The sequence below is a fragment of the Salvelinus alpinus genome, chromosome 36, assembly GCF_045679555.1.
Source record: "Salvelinus alpinus chromosome 36, SLU_Salpinus.1, whole genome shotgun sequence".
NCBI classification, from domain to species: Eukaryota; Metazoa; Chordata; class Actinopteri; order Salmoniformes; family Salmonidae; genus Salvelinus; species Salvelinus alpinus.
In genome coordinates, this window is record NC_092121.1 from 18,277,695 (window position 1) to 18,294,977 (window position 17,283).

Consider the following 17,283-nt stretch of genomic DNA (forward strand, 5'->3'; position numbering starts at 1 on the left):
ACTTACCTTGCAGACACCTAAAATTTACAAGAAGTGGTTATGAAATTGCAGACACAATAACACTATCAGAATGTGTCTCGTCACACACACGCGCACACGCACACGCACACACACACACACACACACACACACACACACACACACACACACACACACACACACACACACACACACACACACACACACACACACACACACACACACACACACACTGTTAATCATGACATAGCAACCATTTTAATGCTTGTCACCCTCCTTGTCTATCCTAATCATCTACAGAACCCATGACTGCTTCATACTTTGGAGAACAGACCAGCACAGACATTGAAGCCTGCTTTCCACTCCTCCTTGTGGAGTTGTTTGTCTATGTTCAGCATTAGGTACACCAGACAGCCATGCTTTCTGAAAGCTGTACTGGGCTGGTTAATGATAGTGGCAGGGCGTCTGCTCTGATGCCCTGCATTATGAGGAGCTGGTGCGATTAGCCGTCAAACCCACTCTATGGGCACAGGGTCTAGGTGTGTGAAGTGTGTGAGAGTGGTCTTATCTGGCGGGAGCAGAAAGCAGGTGTGTGGCTGTTTTCCGGCAGGAAGCAGGGGTCTCCATAGTGAGAATGAGTTACATACTGTAGGAGATATTAGGAACGTCCAGATCTCCCTGCCAGGACAGCTGCCCTAAATCGTCTACAGAGTGCTGCGCTGCAAAGACAGAGAACAGCCACTTGTTTACTACTTAGCTTTATGCACCAACTCTAGCTATTACCATCTTATACTACCAGATTAAGAACATTTAGTTTTCTATGTTGCAATTCAGTCTATTTATATTTCGACTGATAAATTCAATAGGTGTATATCATAATGTAGTTTTCTTGGCATTTGACAGGAAGTCACTTATGTACAACTATCATCAATAATTTTAAGCCTCCTTAGAGAGCGGAGACAAGACTCTCTCAGCTTAACTGACTCCATTGTTCTCGTACAGTAGACAGTTCTGTACACAGTGATCTGGCACGAAGAAGAGTTGGAGGATGTGACAAGTACAGCATGCAGTGCTGATAATGCTGAGTGTTATTTCATCCACACATGGCCATTGTGTAAATGCCTATATGAGTCAGTCAAGGGGAAAAACATAACAAAAAGGAGAGAGTACTTTTCACATCTGAACAAAGCAGTAACTCACTGAGGCTTTTCTCTTTTCAATTAGCTTTGAGAAATGCCGTTATTGTTCTGCTAAAAGCTTCAGTCCCATTTCCCAAGGTGACTGCCAGCTGAGAAGTGAGCAAGTCAAATAATTGCATGGGCTGTTTCCCCCTGATCTACTCAAACAGTGGTTCGAAAAACGGAAGAAGTCTTTTTGGACGAAGACTGGAGGAAATGTGTGGAGGTGAGAGGCAAGGTCAAAATGAGAGTGAGATTTGTGTTAGAAGTTTGTACGTCAACGCTGTCTTTACTCTTGAAGACATAGTAACTGTCATCAGACCAACAGACAATACCTTTTAGGTGCGGTCGTCCCAGTGTCACGAATCCAGAGGAGATGAAGTTATGATCAAGTTGGCCTTGGCGGAAGTTCTCTTTCCCGTAGTGCCCTGTGGGAGAAATGCAGAGTTAAGATAGCATGAGATGACCAACACCATTTATCTGACCGAGACAATTCACTAAGCATATTCGTTGCTGATTTTCGTTCCAACCCTCACACACGAAATCACAAACAACTGTGTACACATGTCAGAGTTTGGGACACTCTTAATAACTCCAACCACCCTAGTTAATGAACGTATTGTATGATGCATTAGCCTCATTCTTTAGTTAGCTGAATAGCTGTGTTCACGGGAGTTTGTCTTTTATGGAGTCTTAGTTCAGTTCAGCCAGTACTCTGAAAGATAGTGAGGAGGCCTCTGTATTTCACTCCCTCTTTGACTCAGCCAACTGGTAAAGGAACAGGGACGCAGAGGGAAAGAAGGGTCTCACATTAAACTCAGGATCATCACCACCGCAAAAGGTCTCCCCAAAGCTGCGAGCTGGGGGAGCTAGTGAAGAACTTCCCTTCTCATATTGTTCACAAATTAAACAAAGATGCTCATTCAGGGTCAAAAGCCCTGCCCTTTTGCCAAAGCAGGTAAAATATTCAAACTTTAATTGGATGGCAAAATGTCTTTCAGGCTTGGGCACTTGACCCTGAAGATGTGGAGAGATTCTACAGAACCCTTCTAACCGAGACACTCTCCTGTGTTTTAAAACTGATTCATTCCATCCTCAACTTATACAGTAGAACACTTTTACCCCACATAGACCTGCAATATGGAGGGACCTTATATAATTGATTCATAAACGGTGTAATTGGATCTATCTTCATAATCATGACAGCTGCATTGTAGTACTGTATCTATAAAATGTCAGTTTATAAAAAATGTGCCTTGCAACAAAACATTTCATCCTGGATTTCCTTGGTCTTAAAGATCACTATGTAACATAATTTGTTCCAAGATTATATATTGTGTCTGGCTGGAACAAGTCCTGTAATTGAGAGTGCAGAGGTCCACAATGGACCGTCAAAGTGCCGGCCAGCAGTCTGACAACCTCCATTTGTCCTGCCAATCGAACACCAAAATGTTGTGCACAAAAAGATGCAGGTAGGCTGAGAAAGTGAGTGTGTATCAGACAGTGACAGCTTAAACTGAAAATAGAGGAGAAACAACATGACGGTCTGTCTTACAAAGGCCTATTGAGTTCCCCTCCCCTAGCTCTCTTCCTTCCTGTTAGTGCCAGTCTGCATTAGCTGGCAAATAGTTCAAGAGCCTCATCTCAATAGAGCAACTTCAAAGTCAATAGTGTCACTCAGACCTTTGGGGCATAGAGGCAGAGATCGAACCGCATTTCAAATGATCATAATGAGAAGGAACACCTGGGACCATTAGCCCTGGTCTTCATTACACTGACGTTTGACACAGGCCTGAGCTCTCTAAAGCCTGTTTGGTTCTGTTTTCAAGCCCAACGGATACTGTAAACTGATTGCTGAAACATTTTATCCATCACTGTTACTTTGGGATTTTCATACTAAGAAACTAGTAAATACTTAATGACTCTCAGGATTTAAGAAGTTGACTGTGTCCAATTTATGCTGAATAAAAAGAGGCTTTTACGTGCAAGTTTTTTTTAAATCTGTTCGAAGTATGCCTTCATGAAGTGTTCTTGGCTTAGAATAATAAGGGGAAAACAACTACAACACATACAATGCATTCTGAAAGTATTCAGACCTCTTCCCTTTTTCCACATTACAGCCTTATTCTAAAATGGATGAAATCATTTACACAGTCTACACAGAATACCCCATAAAAAAACAGAAATACCTTATAATACCTTATAAGTATTCAGACCCTTTGCTATTAGACTTCGAAATTGAGCTCAGGTGCATCCTATTTCCATTGATCATCCTTGAGTTGTTTCTACAACTTGATTGGAGTCCACCTGTGGTAAATTCAATTGATTGGACATGATTTGGAAAGGCGTGACACACCTGTCTATATAAGGTCCCACAGTTGACAGTGCATGTCAGAGAAAAAACATAGCCATGAGGTCAAAGGAATTGTTCGTAGAGCTACGAGACAGGATTGTGTCGAGGCACAGATCTGGGGAAGGGTACCAAAACATTTCTGCATCATCGAAGGTCCCCAAAAACACAGTGGCCTCCATCATTCTTAAATGGAAGAAGTTTGGAATCACCAAGACTCTTCCTAAATCTGGCCGATCAGCCAAACTGAGCAATTGGGGGAGAAGGGCCTTGGTCAGGGAGGTGACCAAGAAACTGATGGTCACTCTGAAAGCGCATAGAGTTCCTCTGTGGAGATGGGACAACCATCCAGAAGGACAACCATCTCTGAAACCCTCCACCAATCAGGCCTTTATGGTAGAGTGGCCAGACGGAAGCCACTCCTCAGTAAAAGGCACATGACAGCCCGCTTAGAGTTTGCCAAAAGGCACCTAAATGATTCTCAGACCATGAGAACAAAGGTGGAACTCTTTGGCCTGAATGCCAAGCGTCACGTCTGGAGGAAACCTGGCACCATCCCTATGGTGAAGCATGGTGGTGGCAGCATCATGCTGTGGGGATGTTTTTCAGCGGCAGGGACTGGGAGACCATTCAGGATCGAGGGAAAGATGAACAGAGCAAAGTACAGAAAGATCCTTAATGAAAACTTGCTCCACAGTGCTCAGGACCTCAGACTGATGCGAAGGTTCACCTTCCAACAGGACAATGACCCTAAGCACACAGCCAAGACAATGCAGGATTGGCTTCGGAACAAGTCTCTGAATACCCTTTAGTGGCCCAGCCAGAGGTGAACTAATCAATTTTAGAATAAGGCTGTAACGTAACAAAATTTGGAAAAAGTGAAGGGGTCTGAATACTTTCGAATGCACTGTATCTCCGCCAGTGTTTGACAAGCTGTGATGGGGATAATCAGCTTTCTAACCTTGGTCTACTCTAAGGACAGCGCCTAAGGGCTGAATTCAGGTTCTACTGTAGGAGACGTTGACTATGATACATTGTGTTCTTATGCTGAAATACACTGATACATTATCTCGAAAGGGTAATTGAACTGGTTTTCCTTTAGCAGAAGACTTTAGGGTCCAAGCAGAGACCAACCAACATCAATGAGAAAATGATGTAAGAACATAATATATTTCCAAGTGTGAAAATAAAACAACATAGAATACAATCTGAATTGTGAAAAACAGATATATTCATATGAGGATCTCATGTATTACTGCAGATTCCCAGGTATATCCACATATAATCTACATGAGCCACCAAAGACACCAACTAGCATTGTAATACAGTATGTAATGAAACTTCATACTGTATATGTTGAGGCTAGTTCAGTCAAGGCCAGTTTAACCCAATATAGTACAGCTGATGCCAGACTTGAGAGAGACCCGTACAGTATTTCACAACAGAAAGATGAGTCGTGTTAGAAAGGAGGCCACAAGGGATGAAGACCACTTGCAGGACTGACATGAACCCAAACAAAATAGTCAGCCTCTAGGGAAGTATCCTGCATAGTCCACAATCTCTTAATGTAAAACACTGGGGAAGTATCCACTATAGTCCACAATATCTTAATGTAAAACACTGGGGAAGTATCCACTATAGTCCACAATCTCTTAATGTAAAACACTGGGGAAGTATCCTGCATAGTCCACAATCTCTTAATGTAAAACACTGGGGAAGTATCCTGCATAGTCCACAATCTCTTAATGTAAAACACTGGGGAAGTATACAGCACAGTCCATAATATCTTAATGTAAAACACTGGGGAAGTATCCACTATAGTCCACAATATCTTAATGTAAAACACTGGGGAAGTATCCACCATAGTCCACAATCTCTTAATGTAAAACACTGGGGAAGTATCCAGCACAGTCCACAATCTCTTAATGTAAAACACTGGGGAAGTATCCACTATAGTCCACAATATCTTAATGTAAAACACTGGGGAAGTATCCACCATAGTCCACAATCTCTTATTGTAAAACACTGGGGAAGTATCCAGCATTGCCCACACTATCTTAATGTAAAACACTGGGGAAGTATCCAGCATTGCCCACACTATCTTAATGTAAAACACCAGGGAAGTATCCAGCATTGCCCACACTATCTTGATGTAAAACACTGGGGTGTCATGGTAGTCTTGAGGTCACTTTAGGGTTAACATTATGGATTAATGAAGCACAGTGAGAGCTGTTAGAGGGGATGAAAGCCGATAAGGGGTTAGACAATCCTAATTTTGGGCAACTGTAAAATGGCAGTCAAAGTGGTTATTGATTCCAATGAGAATTATTGAAGTGTTAAGTGCTGTAATTCAGGCAAACATAACTGTAACTACCTCTGTTGGCTAGCCCTTACAGTGGTTTCATTTAATAAACTGCACATACCAGCAGCTGTGGCTTTTGTGGCTCGAGTCAAGTCTGAGAAAAGCGGCTCACATCCCATGGTGTAGCACGTAACAGTTCTCCTCTGACACAATCCCTGGATGAGGAGGAGTGTCTACTTTGACACGAGAGTGAAATATAATACTGAATCTGGGACACCATACTAGGGCACTTAGCAAGCGATCCCCGGAGCAGGGATCTGGAGACCGGATAAAAGAAGGAGGAACAGCGATGCAAGACAGAATTATCTCAGGACAAAAGCCATGTGTCTCCCGAAGAACATGTTCATTTGCATCTCCATTTTGAGCCAATGCTGAGTAGGCTTATGGAACCCCAGCATGAAAATAGACTCAGCCGAGGCCCTTTGTCTAAACTGCTATATATTGTTTTCAGTCTTTAAAAAATATACTTAAGTAGCAGGGCCCCATCATCAGTTTGTGGGAGTAGTGAACTATATGTGGTTCAACTAGCAATTTAAATACATTTTTGCAGTAGCTTTGTGGTAGTTGACCTAAATTCAAATCTTGGTAGTGTTTTCATGTTGTAGGCAACTTTGTAGGCAACTTTGTTGCCATGTAGTGGTGTAGCTTACTACTGGAACTACACACTACTTTTTTTTTGCAAAAATAAAATATTGGTGAAGTAGGCAAGAATTGCCTTTATTTTTCAGCATCAAACCTGCCTAATTCTCACTTGAAACACTTTTTGTGTGCCTAATTCCACATGTTTGAGTTTAATAGGCCAGAATACACATTCTGTTAACATCTGACTCCAGAGTGATATGTTCTTGCAATTTGTAGTCTGTGACATTTCAGATTCAGGTATGATAATTTTTCGCTAAGTAGTTTGGTTGTAGTGAACTACTTTTTAGAAGTAACTTGAAGGTTAGCTTTAGTGTAGTTTAACTTACAATAGTGTGAAGTAACTGGTAGCTCGTTAATTATATTTTCAGAGTAGCTTCCCCAACACTGCCCATCATCTATTTCAGTGCGTGTGTCAAAGACCATTTTGACCAATAATGAAAGCAATAAGGTCCCACTTTACAATGCAAAGGTCGCATACCATAGAAATAACATTGTTGTACACATGTCAGCCAAGTATAATGACAGTAGTTATATATACTGTTACATAGAAGTGTGTACAATGGAGATTACTGTGTAGTCATAAAAAGCTATTGAAAGTCCATAATAGAATGTCTCCTTATTCAGTCATCCCTGCTTGTCTCGTTTCTATGAGATTTCTATAGATCTACCTCCATAATTCCTACCAATCGCTACTGTATATTTGAAATTCAGACTGGATCTCCACCACTCAGAGAATGTAACTGAGGGCAAAGAATATGGCTTTAATAACACCTTCTCTATTATGTTCTCATGACATTTACATTGAACCTCTTTTCATTTTATCTAACTATTTAACATAACCTCTGTTTCCATAGTAACTCTGTCATCTTGGGTATCGATTTTATACAGAGAAAGGACTTTGATTCAACTCATAGTGCACCATGCAGCGTACTAGAGGTAAAGACCATTTCAGAACCTATGCTTAGGACAAATACAGTTTGAATCAAGATATTCTTGGATATGTGAAGTAAAAACAGTGCAGGTACCCACCGTGGTTTGCTAGCATGGTGTGAACTGGGGTGTAATGGTTCTTGGACGTTCGGAGAGGTGTGTCTATGTCTTTGGGTGAACCCTCCAACGCTGCAATATTTTCATTCTCCTTATTTAGTCCTTGTTGCCTCAAAATGTCTGCAAGGGCTCTGCAAAAGAAATGTAAAAACACAGATGTAATTTTATCGTTTTCAGACTATACAAACAGAACCAGAAATACTTTCCTGTTTTCAATCACCGACAACCATTATTCTCAACATCCCCAGAAGGTCTACTTAATTTATTTTGTTACATACAGCTCCAATTGTGTTGGTGGAGCTCCAGAACAAGGCACAGTGTAAAGTGTAATTACACCCAAGGTGGCCAATAGGCCAGGTTTCAATACTGAGCCACACTGAGTACAGATGGGCCTTTCCCTTCAGGCCAAGGGAAAACAGCTAAAACCATTCATCAATGTTCCTTGAAGAACGTTCTGCTAGAGCTATACGCCCCCACTACTAAGGTTCAAATGGGAATCTAACTACCAAGTTACCAATTTTTAAGGGCTCTGCACAAAGCATCTTGCTATCACCATTTTCAACATTGGTCCCCATTGAAGTATAGTGGTGAGGATGGTGGACATATTGGTTTCTTCAAAGAGCTGAAAGGGTAATGTAACTGTGTCAAAGTCGACCTGAGTCAACTTCTTTCCATAACTCTCTGTGACTTTGGGAGCTATGTATTAATAGCCTTTCCCTTCTAGGATGGGCACACTTTAACCATATCCTTTTCACAGACTGAGGCGACCTGGTTTTCATCGCCCCAGTTGACTACTTTGTGTCTTGTATAGCAGGAACACGTTCAACCAGTCCCACACAGTGGAGGAATAGAGGTTCTTTAAAAAAAATATTGTATTTGAAAGCCCCAAAGTCTAGACCTGTCACAGTTTCCTCCCCTACAAAATCTCTTAGGTAAATCATGTTTCAATAGCACCAGTACATTCCTATGTATGGGAAGGGGAAAAACATCTACAAGAAATGGGAACGTATAAAATAATCTTCAAACGATACACCCATCATCCATCGAGGGAGTAAAGTAAATATTGTAAAGAAGAGAAGTGAAAATAAATTGTAATTCCCTTTACACTGCACTTGCAGCACATGACAGAGGATGTAGTTCAGTCTTGTTGGTTATCAGAGGGACTTGCCTCCGCAGTGAAATGGGATTTTTTTCTTCTCTTTTTTTCTATTTTAACACATTTCTACATTGTCAAAAGAGATAAGGAAGCCTAGAATGTGTTTACAGATATGGCGACATGTTTGCAATTATTTTCAGACTGAGACAGAGATTGAATTATTATGAGCATGTGGTGTAGATGTTCAACAAGTCTATCATCTGCATTCTAAACGGATTAGTTTAGTTTATTAGGATCCCATTAGCTACTGCACATGCAGCAGCTACTCTTCCTGGGGTACACATACAATGTACAAATACATGACAAAGTACAGAACAGTTATAGACAAGAAAAACACAAGATATTACATTAAATCCAAATTAAAAATGCACATAAAAATAAGAGTTATATATTTGAAAGGGACCGAGACAACAGTATTTACACACTATTCATATATACATATTCACATTCTTATATACAATAGATTACATCTTTAGAAATAGGAGAAATGATGTGATACAACATACATTCTTTCGTCCGTTTTTTAAAGCTAAACTTACTTTTTGCCTGAGTAAGGTCTTGTGGCAGAGCATTCCACAATGACATGGCTCTAAACATACAGTAACTGAGCGATGCATTAAATCTGTCTCTGGTTTGGGTACTGTGAAGAAACCCTTGGTGGCGTATCTGGTGGAGTATGTACAGTATGTCTGTTTGAAGTGTATGCATATAGATTATACAAGTGGTTAGGCATTTTCAACACACACATTTCTTAAAAAGACTAGAAGAGAAGTAACACATTTCTCCTCAACCCTCAACCATGAAAGACTCATGCATGCTATTGATGTTAGTTCTGTGTGTACAGTTAAGGGCAAGGCGTGCTGCTTTGTTTTGAGCCAGCTGCAGCTTTACTAGGTCTTTCTTTGCTGCACCGGACCATTTACCAATTAAAATAGGTTCAAAAGCATTGGGGAGAAGAAAATGGAAACCAATGTGAATTTCTACTCCCCTTGGATCCTGAACTCCACAAAATGTTTGTCAAGCCATGATTCATGGCTGAATGAATATGTTAGAAAAGTATTGCAGCATTGACCCTGCCTATCAGGTTGTCAGTAATCTCGGTTAACGCAGAACTAAAATCTTTTGTAATTTGGTCAGATGCTTGAGGACCAGTACCAGTATCAATTAGGTTTACATAGTCTGTCCATGAGAGATTAGGTTGTCAGGAACACCAAAGAAATGAATATTCCCAATGTGAGCAGAGAGAAGGATATCACTTACATGCCAACCACTAATGGAGTAGAAGCAGACACTGGAGAGGAAATACATCCATGTAGGTGTGCTTTACATGCATTAAAGTTATACAAGAGACATTGCAAAGTCATACTATCTCACCTACCTCACCCAATCTGCTTTCTCTGCCCAATATTAGGGTAAAATTGCTCAAAAATGACATATTCAATCTCACTGCATGCAGGTCAATTTAGAAATCCCTTTTGAATGTATTGGAACTGACTCTCACTGGCATAACAAAACCTAATATGTACTCAATCTAAGAGTAGATACTTTTTTTGCAACAGATCCATCTTAAATTGCATCCAGGTTTGCTTTCGAGAAAGCGATCAATATAGACCACTCAAATCACTGGCTTTGGCTTTCACTCGACATTTATTGTGCCTCCGTGAAGGTCACAGAAGAAACAAAAAAGGTCTGCCAATGCCTTAGCATTCCCCTCACAATCCATCCACAGTCACTGAGATAAAACTCTGAATCACTTCACAGGGCTAAATACATTTAAACCATTGCCTAGTATATAGTTAATCCCATGTTCCAATACAGCTTTCTAGACATGGTTATCAGCATGGATGTCTCAAGCCAGCCACAGAAGTTCATTTTTCCCCCCGGCAGAGATCATTATTACCAAATGTGCCAAATGATTGTTGGAAATAAATCATTAAAAAGCTATTGAATGTCCACTATGCAATGTCACCTCGTTTAGTCATCCCTACTCTGGCTGCATTTACACAGGCAGCCCAATTCTGATTTTACACTAATTGGTCTTTTGACCAGTCACATGAGATATTTTCACATTATATATTTTTTGAGCTGATCTGAATGGTCAAAAGACCAATTAGTAAAGAAAAAAATCTGAATTGGGCAGCATCTGTCTCATCTCTCTCACCACCACTCATACTGATGTGGTGGTGGCAGTAAGCATCTCCATTTGAAAGTACGCCCCATGGCTAGGATAGGAGAGCATTAAGGGGCCAGAAATCCTCACAGTCTCCTCAGTTCTGAGTACTGAGATGGAGGCACTGCTACAGCCTCAGAAGTTTGGTAGGTTGCATGAAATAGCTTTGACTAGAACTGTAGGAATACACTAGAGACAGACAGATATTGGTATCATATTTTCTACTTGTACTGTCATCGTTGAAACTGTCAAGGTAATGGCTTGGCTTGCATTTAAGGATTGTATATTTGAATGTCACTACGAGCAGAAAAATGTGTCTGAGAACATTATCTCTTAAACCAAAGACCTGTGCTTGACACCATCTTTTGGTGTGACTATTAAATCAATAGCTATTGAGGTTGTAGACATAACCATGAATTTTCGAAAGGAAAAATGAATGGGGGGCACTTATCCAAGCCTTGTTCTCGTATCTATATTTTGTCAACAGAACTGTCCACCTGAAAGATTTCTCTTCAGAACCAGAACAAAAAGGTTTCCTTTCTAATGCTTTGATATGAATTGTTCAGCTAGGAGTCAATGACATTTGACAGGCTGAAGTATGGACTTCTAACAACAGTGTGAGTGTGACTCATCTATCAGCAGAAGTATTAATGCAGAAAAACAGTTGCTGGGGTTAATGGATGTTGTGGAAGAGAGACAGATCTAGGGTTGTAGAGCCCTGTCATGAGAAGATGACAGTGTCATCCTTGGAGCTTACCCCATACTGAACATCTGTCCACCGCTACAGTTTAAGCTGCATTTAACTCCGGACAAAGGTCTTCCAGTCTGCTAGACCAGCCACTATATCCATTAGGATTGTGGTACAAATGATCTCTAGTGGAGAAACATACATTTTCTATCTAGGGTTGATGCCATGGGAGGGGCTTGCTTAAGAATGGGTACAAATTAATGCTGCATGGACTCTGAGAACAATCACTGCCTTGATTTTATGGAGCCAGCAGGTAACGAGGGTACAGAAGCCAGTCCTAGCAAGGCACAATTAGCCTCACATGGGCTTTAATCAAGATCTTAGCTTTGGCTGAACAGGTAGACAACCCCCTCTGCTATGGGCTAATAGACACCAGACCACCATTAGACAACCACAATGATTGGCTAACCACATGTGGTTTCTCCACCCAAACCATCTATTTGGGTACTGTCTTGTTATAGCTTTCTTGCAAAGCATAGGTATACTACTCACATACAACACCGTGAGTGAATGAGATAGCTGCTGGCTTAATCTGCAAAATTCATCATGGCGGGTTTATGTCAGAGCACAAAATCCCTAACATACTCCTCCACTTCAGAAGGTTAACTGTCTTTTAATTCAGTCTACAGTACATTAGTTACTCTCCTAGCTCTAGGAAGTGCTTAACAATATAGTCAAGGCTTCTAATGTGTCATGGAAAAAATCACCAGCTTCAATCATTTTGGAGGCGATATGCTATTTTCAGCACCTAATCCAAATACTTAGAAATTGTTGGACTTCAGAGTGCTTGATTATAAGGATTAGTGGTACAGTATGCATTCATTCCTTTCATAGGGACATAATATAATGAATACATTGAGACATTGATTCCTCAGCAGTTAGATGTATTCCACTATAATGTGTTTAGCTCATACTTTCCCAACAGCAGTCCATCCATGGGCCATTATCCCGTAAGATACAATGTCAATCAAAAGAAGGGAGAGTGACATCTGTACAGTATGTCCTCTGGGTTGTTAGCAGTGAAGCAACCCAACCTTGCTCCTAGCCTGAATGTTATACTGTGACCATGAATGTGATGCCTTTTCTTTGACAGAGACATTCAATTCCACACCTGCCTCATGGAGGTTTGTTTGTGCTGCTGATGAAAACGGAGCAATAATTTAGTTGACAAGAGACATTTAATGTTCCAATGTATGGTGGTGGTTGTGGTGGTGTTGGTAGTGGTAGTGGTAGTAGTGGTGGTGGTAGTGGTGAATCGGGTTGACTGTCAGTTGAGGGATTGTGTATATCTGCATAAGAGAGGTATTTGAAAAGGAGTTGATTGTAATGATCAGTTTCCCTTTGCATAATGGCTTGCAGGTGGTGTAACATTATTTTCCAGAGAGGAATTAAATTGAGCATCATTGTGAATTATGTCTTCATCCCTATTCAAAAGTTGAGCATATAGCTGCACACATGTCACACATGTGGTCATGAAGTGCTCATGATTTAGTCTATTCACAAATCTAATGTAGCTTTCTATACCCACTGTACACATGTTTACTGTCATCAGCAGACTTTTCATGTCTTTGAAAACTGAAGCTGGTGTTTCATAACAGTGATTGCACGCACAATCATACACACACACACACACACACACACACACACACACACACACACACACACACACACACACACACACACACACACACACACACACACACACACACACACACACACACACACACACACACACACACACACACACACACAGAGGAAAAAAGTGGCCCCCATAATAAATTACTATTTCTTAACCTGAATGTCAGGGTGACTTACCTATGGACATTCATTTCCTGAGGGGGCTTGGTTGCCTTGTCATAGGCAACTTTTGCAGAAACTCCGATGAGTATGATAAAGGCTATGACACCACAGGTTATGTATACCGTTGTGTTAGTCTGATCCAAGTCAGGGTCGTAAGTGTCACCTGTTGGTGCCGGGGAGGGAGGCTGCGTTTTGATCCAATCTGGGGTGTTATAATTTGTGCAAGTTTTCTGTTCTATGCGTTTCCCTTTTTCTGCACAGCAATAGCGCAGGAAACAACTTCCACAACAGTAGCGGTGCTCGGTGTTGTTGCACTCGAACACTTTATCGTACGCTCCGCTCACGTCATAGTAGCCCAGGCACGTGTCATGGGTAGCGATCGAAGGTGCCTGGACCTGAGTGTTTCGCCGCGGAACCGCAGTAGGCGCCTCCGTGCCGTTCACCTCCTTCATCTTCTGATTCCGCTTTGGAGCGTTTTTCTTCTTGTTGGCTGTAGCCGCGCACAGTACATTCAGCGGGTCCAAGTAAATCAAAAGAAGCAGAAGATGCTGTATCCCCATGATTTGAGGTTGTATGTCTTTTCTGATGCGATCGTTTGCCCCCCACTTTTTTTAGTTGTATGCTTTCTCTCCTCACACGAAGAGCTCTGCTTCTTTACCTAGCCGTGCTCCTGCCACTGACCCAGTCTTGCGGCTGTCCACAGGGGTTCATTTCCGAAGCCCTTTTCCAACTGTCCACTGCTGAGAGTGTCATGCTCTGGTTGAGGGAAGGACGCTTCTTGCACCAATCAATTGCAGTCGGACGACCGTGTCACACATTGTGCAGCATCCTCCGAATATAAGTGGAGTTCTGTGGTCATCAGGGGACTTTTGGGTGGAGGAAGTGTCATTTGGATTCAGCTTGAGAAATGGGCTGAAGAATCCCCTCCGGCTGTCTCCGACAATGCCATCTACCATAAGTATATCTTTATTAGCAAAGCTCTAAATCTTGCACAGTTGAACGCTGATTGTTTTCTGTAGAGAAAGCAGGAGAGAAAGACAGAGGGTTCAGTAAATTCCTACTGTAAAAAAATACTTTGTTAAAAGAAAAAAAAGGACCAAACATTTTGCATAAGAAAAATAACATATCCATCTGCACCAAATTAAATCTAATTTTATGAATTGCGTATCAATGCCAACTAAACAGACGCATATGAACGCGCGTAAAACAATTCTGCTCAGTCAAACAAACGTTCCCTCGCAGACGCGCGAACTGTTTCAGCACCATGGACAGCACAACCCAGCGCGGACACTATGCGGATATATCTTTGAGTAGTTCTTGGTGCTATGCTTTCTATTTTTGAATGTCCATTTCAAAGTTATAACGCAGACAAATAAAAAGTCTTAACTAATTTTCCTGAGAAATAGCCTAACATATTCAATGCTGGTAGTTTCCCCCATCTTTTCTTGTACGAAGTTTACTTTCCTCCAGCTCTATTCATGGAGAGAAGGAGACGAATCTAACGAAACTTTTGTACAAACAAGACAACCAAAATCACACAGCAACGAAACAGAAAAGCACTTACCCGTTGATGGTGTCCGGCAACTGGGTATCTCGACTCTGCCACAGACTGAACCAAAGTACCTCAGCTCCGCGTGAGACCCCGCTCTGCTCCGACCCGACTCCATCCCCCACTCCTCCCTCCACATGAGCGCGTCTACGTCACCAATACAGGTACCTCAGTTAATTAGAAATCGGCCCCTGACAGCAGTGTGCTCGGTCATGCCTACAGGCTGCACTCAATAATCTGGACCATTCTAGAACTGCATTAGAGCTTTCTCTTTAAAGAGTACGACGTTGGTGGTGTAAATCTTCGCTCTACTGCACAACGCTGCGTTCACTCATACCATGTAACAGCAGCGTGTTGCAATTGTTGGTGGTTCTATATAGTTGGCTTGTATTATGCCCTATTATGCAAGAGATTGGGAATGATCTGCTTTAGGTAATACAATAACATGCCACAATATGCTGGTAATACACAGTTTAACATGCCATGATAGCAGAGTTTGTCTCCAGGCTATTGGAATGTTCCATTCTGGTGTTCAGAAAAGTGACTATATTTTCTAAGACATTGATATCTAATCTGGAATGTGGCTCGTTGGAAAGAGAGACAACACACATTACAACGGAAAGCAGTTGGTTAATATTCAGTGAAAAAGCTGCATTAAAGCTAACACACTTACTTATAGGAGGCTCCAGAAACCGCAGTAGCCTAATTTTCAATGAAAGGCACTGCATCATGTTCAACCTCCATGTAATTTTGGATGAGGCAGTGGAGACTGAAAAAGAACAATGGCCTACATAATTGACTTCAGCCCCTAGTTCAGTGGAGTTTCCTGGGAGACCTTGTGCAATCTAAATCTAACAATCCCTATCGTTTCAGACAACTCTACATATTTGATGTACTTTCCCCCCTCATTTTTCATCTTACAGGTTTGTGTACTTTCAGTTGTGTTTGACCCATATTACAGTATGAGTATAAGGCTATGATGAGCTACTGTTACTCTCCAAGCACAGTAAGTTACTTTGTGGCCCATGGTTGAATGAGGTAGCCTTTTTTAACCTTGTCCACACGTTGAGTTGCATGATGAAAACAGCGAGGCCTTTGAAATGAAATCCATAAACTTCACGCTGCCCTGACAGTGTTCAGAAGCTAATATGACAAGGAGACAAGAAAAGGGCACAGGGCTTTTGATAAATGTGTTTCTTCACTGGATGCTATGGATGGCAGCATTTGCAAATTAGCCCCCCGACTCTCTGTCAGTCAAAATGACACATCAGATGTCATATCGAGCACAAAGGGAAGAAGGATTGTCCATTAATGTTTAACAGCTTAGGGCGGAGAAAGCTAGCCTCAGCAAAAAGCATTGACAGGTAACGACTGGGTCGACATTGGCTCAGGAATAATGAGACCATTCCTCAGAAGAATGGAATCATTAGGGTTCCAACCTGGGAATTCTGCTCCCTTGTTTTCTCCCAATTAAGTGGAATGAGCAACATCTTGAAACAACAACTAATTGGAAACAATACTGTCTAATGTTATATTTTCTCCAAACAGAAGACTAAGTGACAATAATGAGGTGTCATTGTTATGACATCATGAATATGCCCCACCTACTTTACCACATCTGTTTGCTGTGTCTAAAAACCTGCTCTTTCAATCAGGGACTGTATGTGGATCTTGTTTGGGCTTCAGCTCAGAGCATAACCAAAATGTCTGCCCCAGTTCTTATGCAAAACAGAGTAGTGTGTAATGTTGAAATGTTTGGGTATTTTTGAGATAATGGAACTGTCAAAAATAAAAAAAAATAAAAAAAATACTTAAACAAAATAAAATTGTTTAAGACATTTGTATAAGATTTTATAAGATTTGAATTCCTAGAAGTACCATCAGCCCACATCCATGTATTCCAAAGTCCCAAAATCATTGAGTCTGGAAGGGTTATGCTAGATCTACATGAATGTCCTCTGAGATGTAGAAGTAAACCCACTTCAAACTACCAATACACCTTTCAATTTAATGAGAACATATGTAATGGCACACTATCTCCCTCATTTTGACAGGCCCAAGCCATCTCCTCTCAAGAGCAGATAGGCATGGGGAAATTAGCCGATGTTATCAAAGCTGATGTTATCAAAGTTAGTCATTTGGGGCATACTAGGCAGCTTCTGTGTGGCCTAATCCTTATCTCCAATTTCAGAGTGAAGCCAGAACGGCATAGTTGTTACTGACTTCAAACACTTTTGCCGTATCTATATGGTTGCTTTCATGCCGTTTTTCGGGAAATGCACCGGCACATAGTAAAGAACCA

The 17,283-nt window shown here is 41.3% G+C and overlaps 1 protein-coding gene across 3 annotated transcripts in view; it reads right to left on the bottom strand.

The window, feature by feature from the left end:
- The window catches only part of LOC139564869 (protein shisa-6-like), a 74,424-nt gene extending 59,171 nt beyond the window's left edge, over window positions 1–15,253 (bottom strand). Inside the window, exons 1-5 of one of the 3 annotated variants that reach the window (XM_071384704.1) lie at window positions 14,997–15,253; window positions 13,448–14,445; window positions 7,541–7,689; window positions 1,493–1,585; window positions 627–698 (exon numbers count right to left, since the gene is read on the bottom strand). In XM_071384704.1, the coding sequence (XP_071240805.1) occupies window positions 627–698; window positions 1,493–1,585; window positions 7,541–7,689; window positions 13,448–13,992 (859 nt within the window). In that variant the 5' untranslated portion in view covers window positions 13,993–14,445; window positions 14,997–15,253. The remainder of the gene's footprint in view (window positions 1–626; window positions 699–1,492; window positions 1,586–7,540; window positions 7,690–13,447; window positions 14,446–14,996) is intronic. The other 2 variants (XM_071384705.1, XM_071384707.1) reach the window with 2 other exon arrangements.
- Between the last annotated feature and the right edge of the window lie 2,030 nt (window positions 15,254–17,283).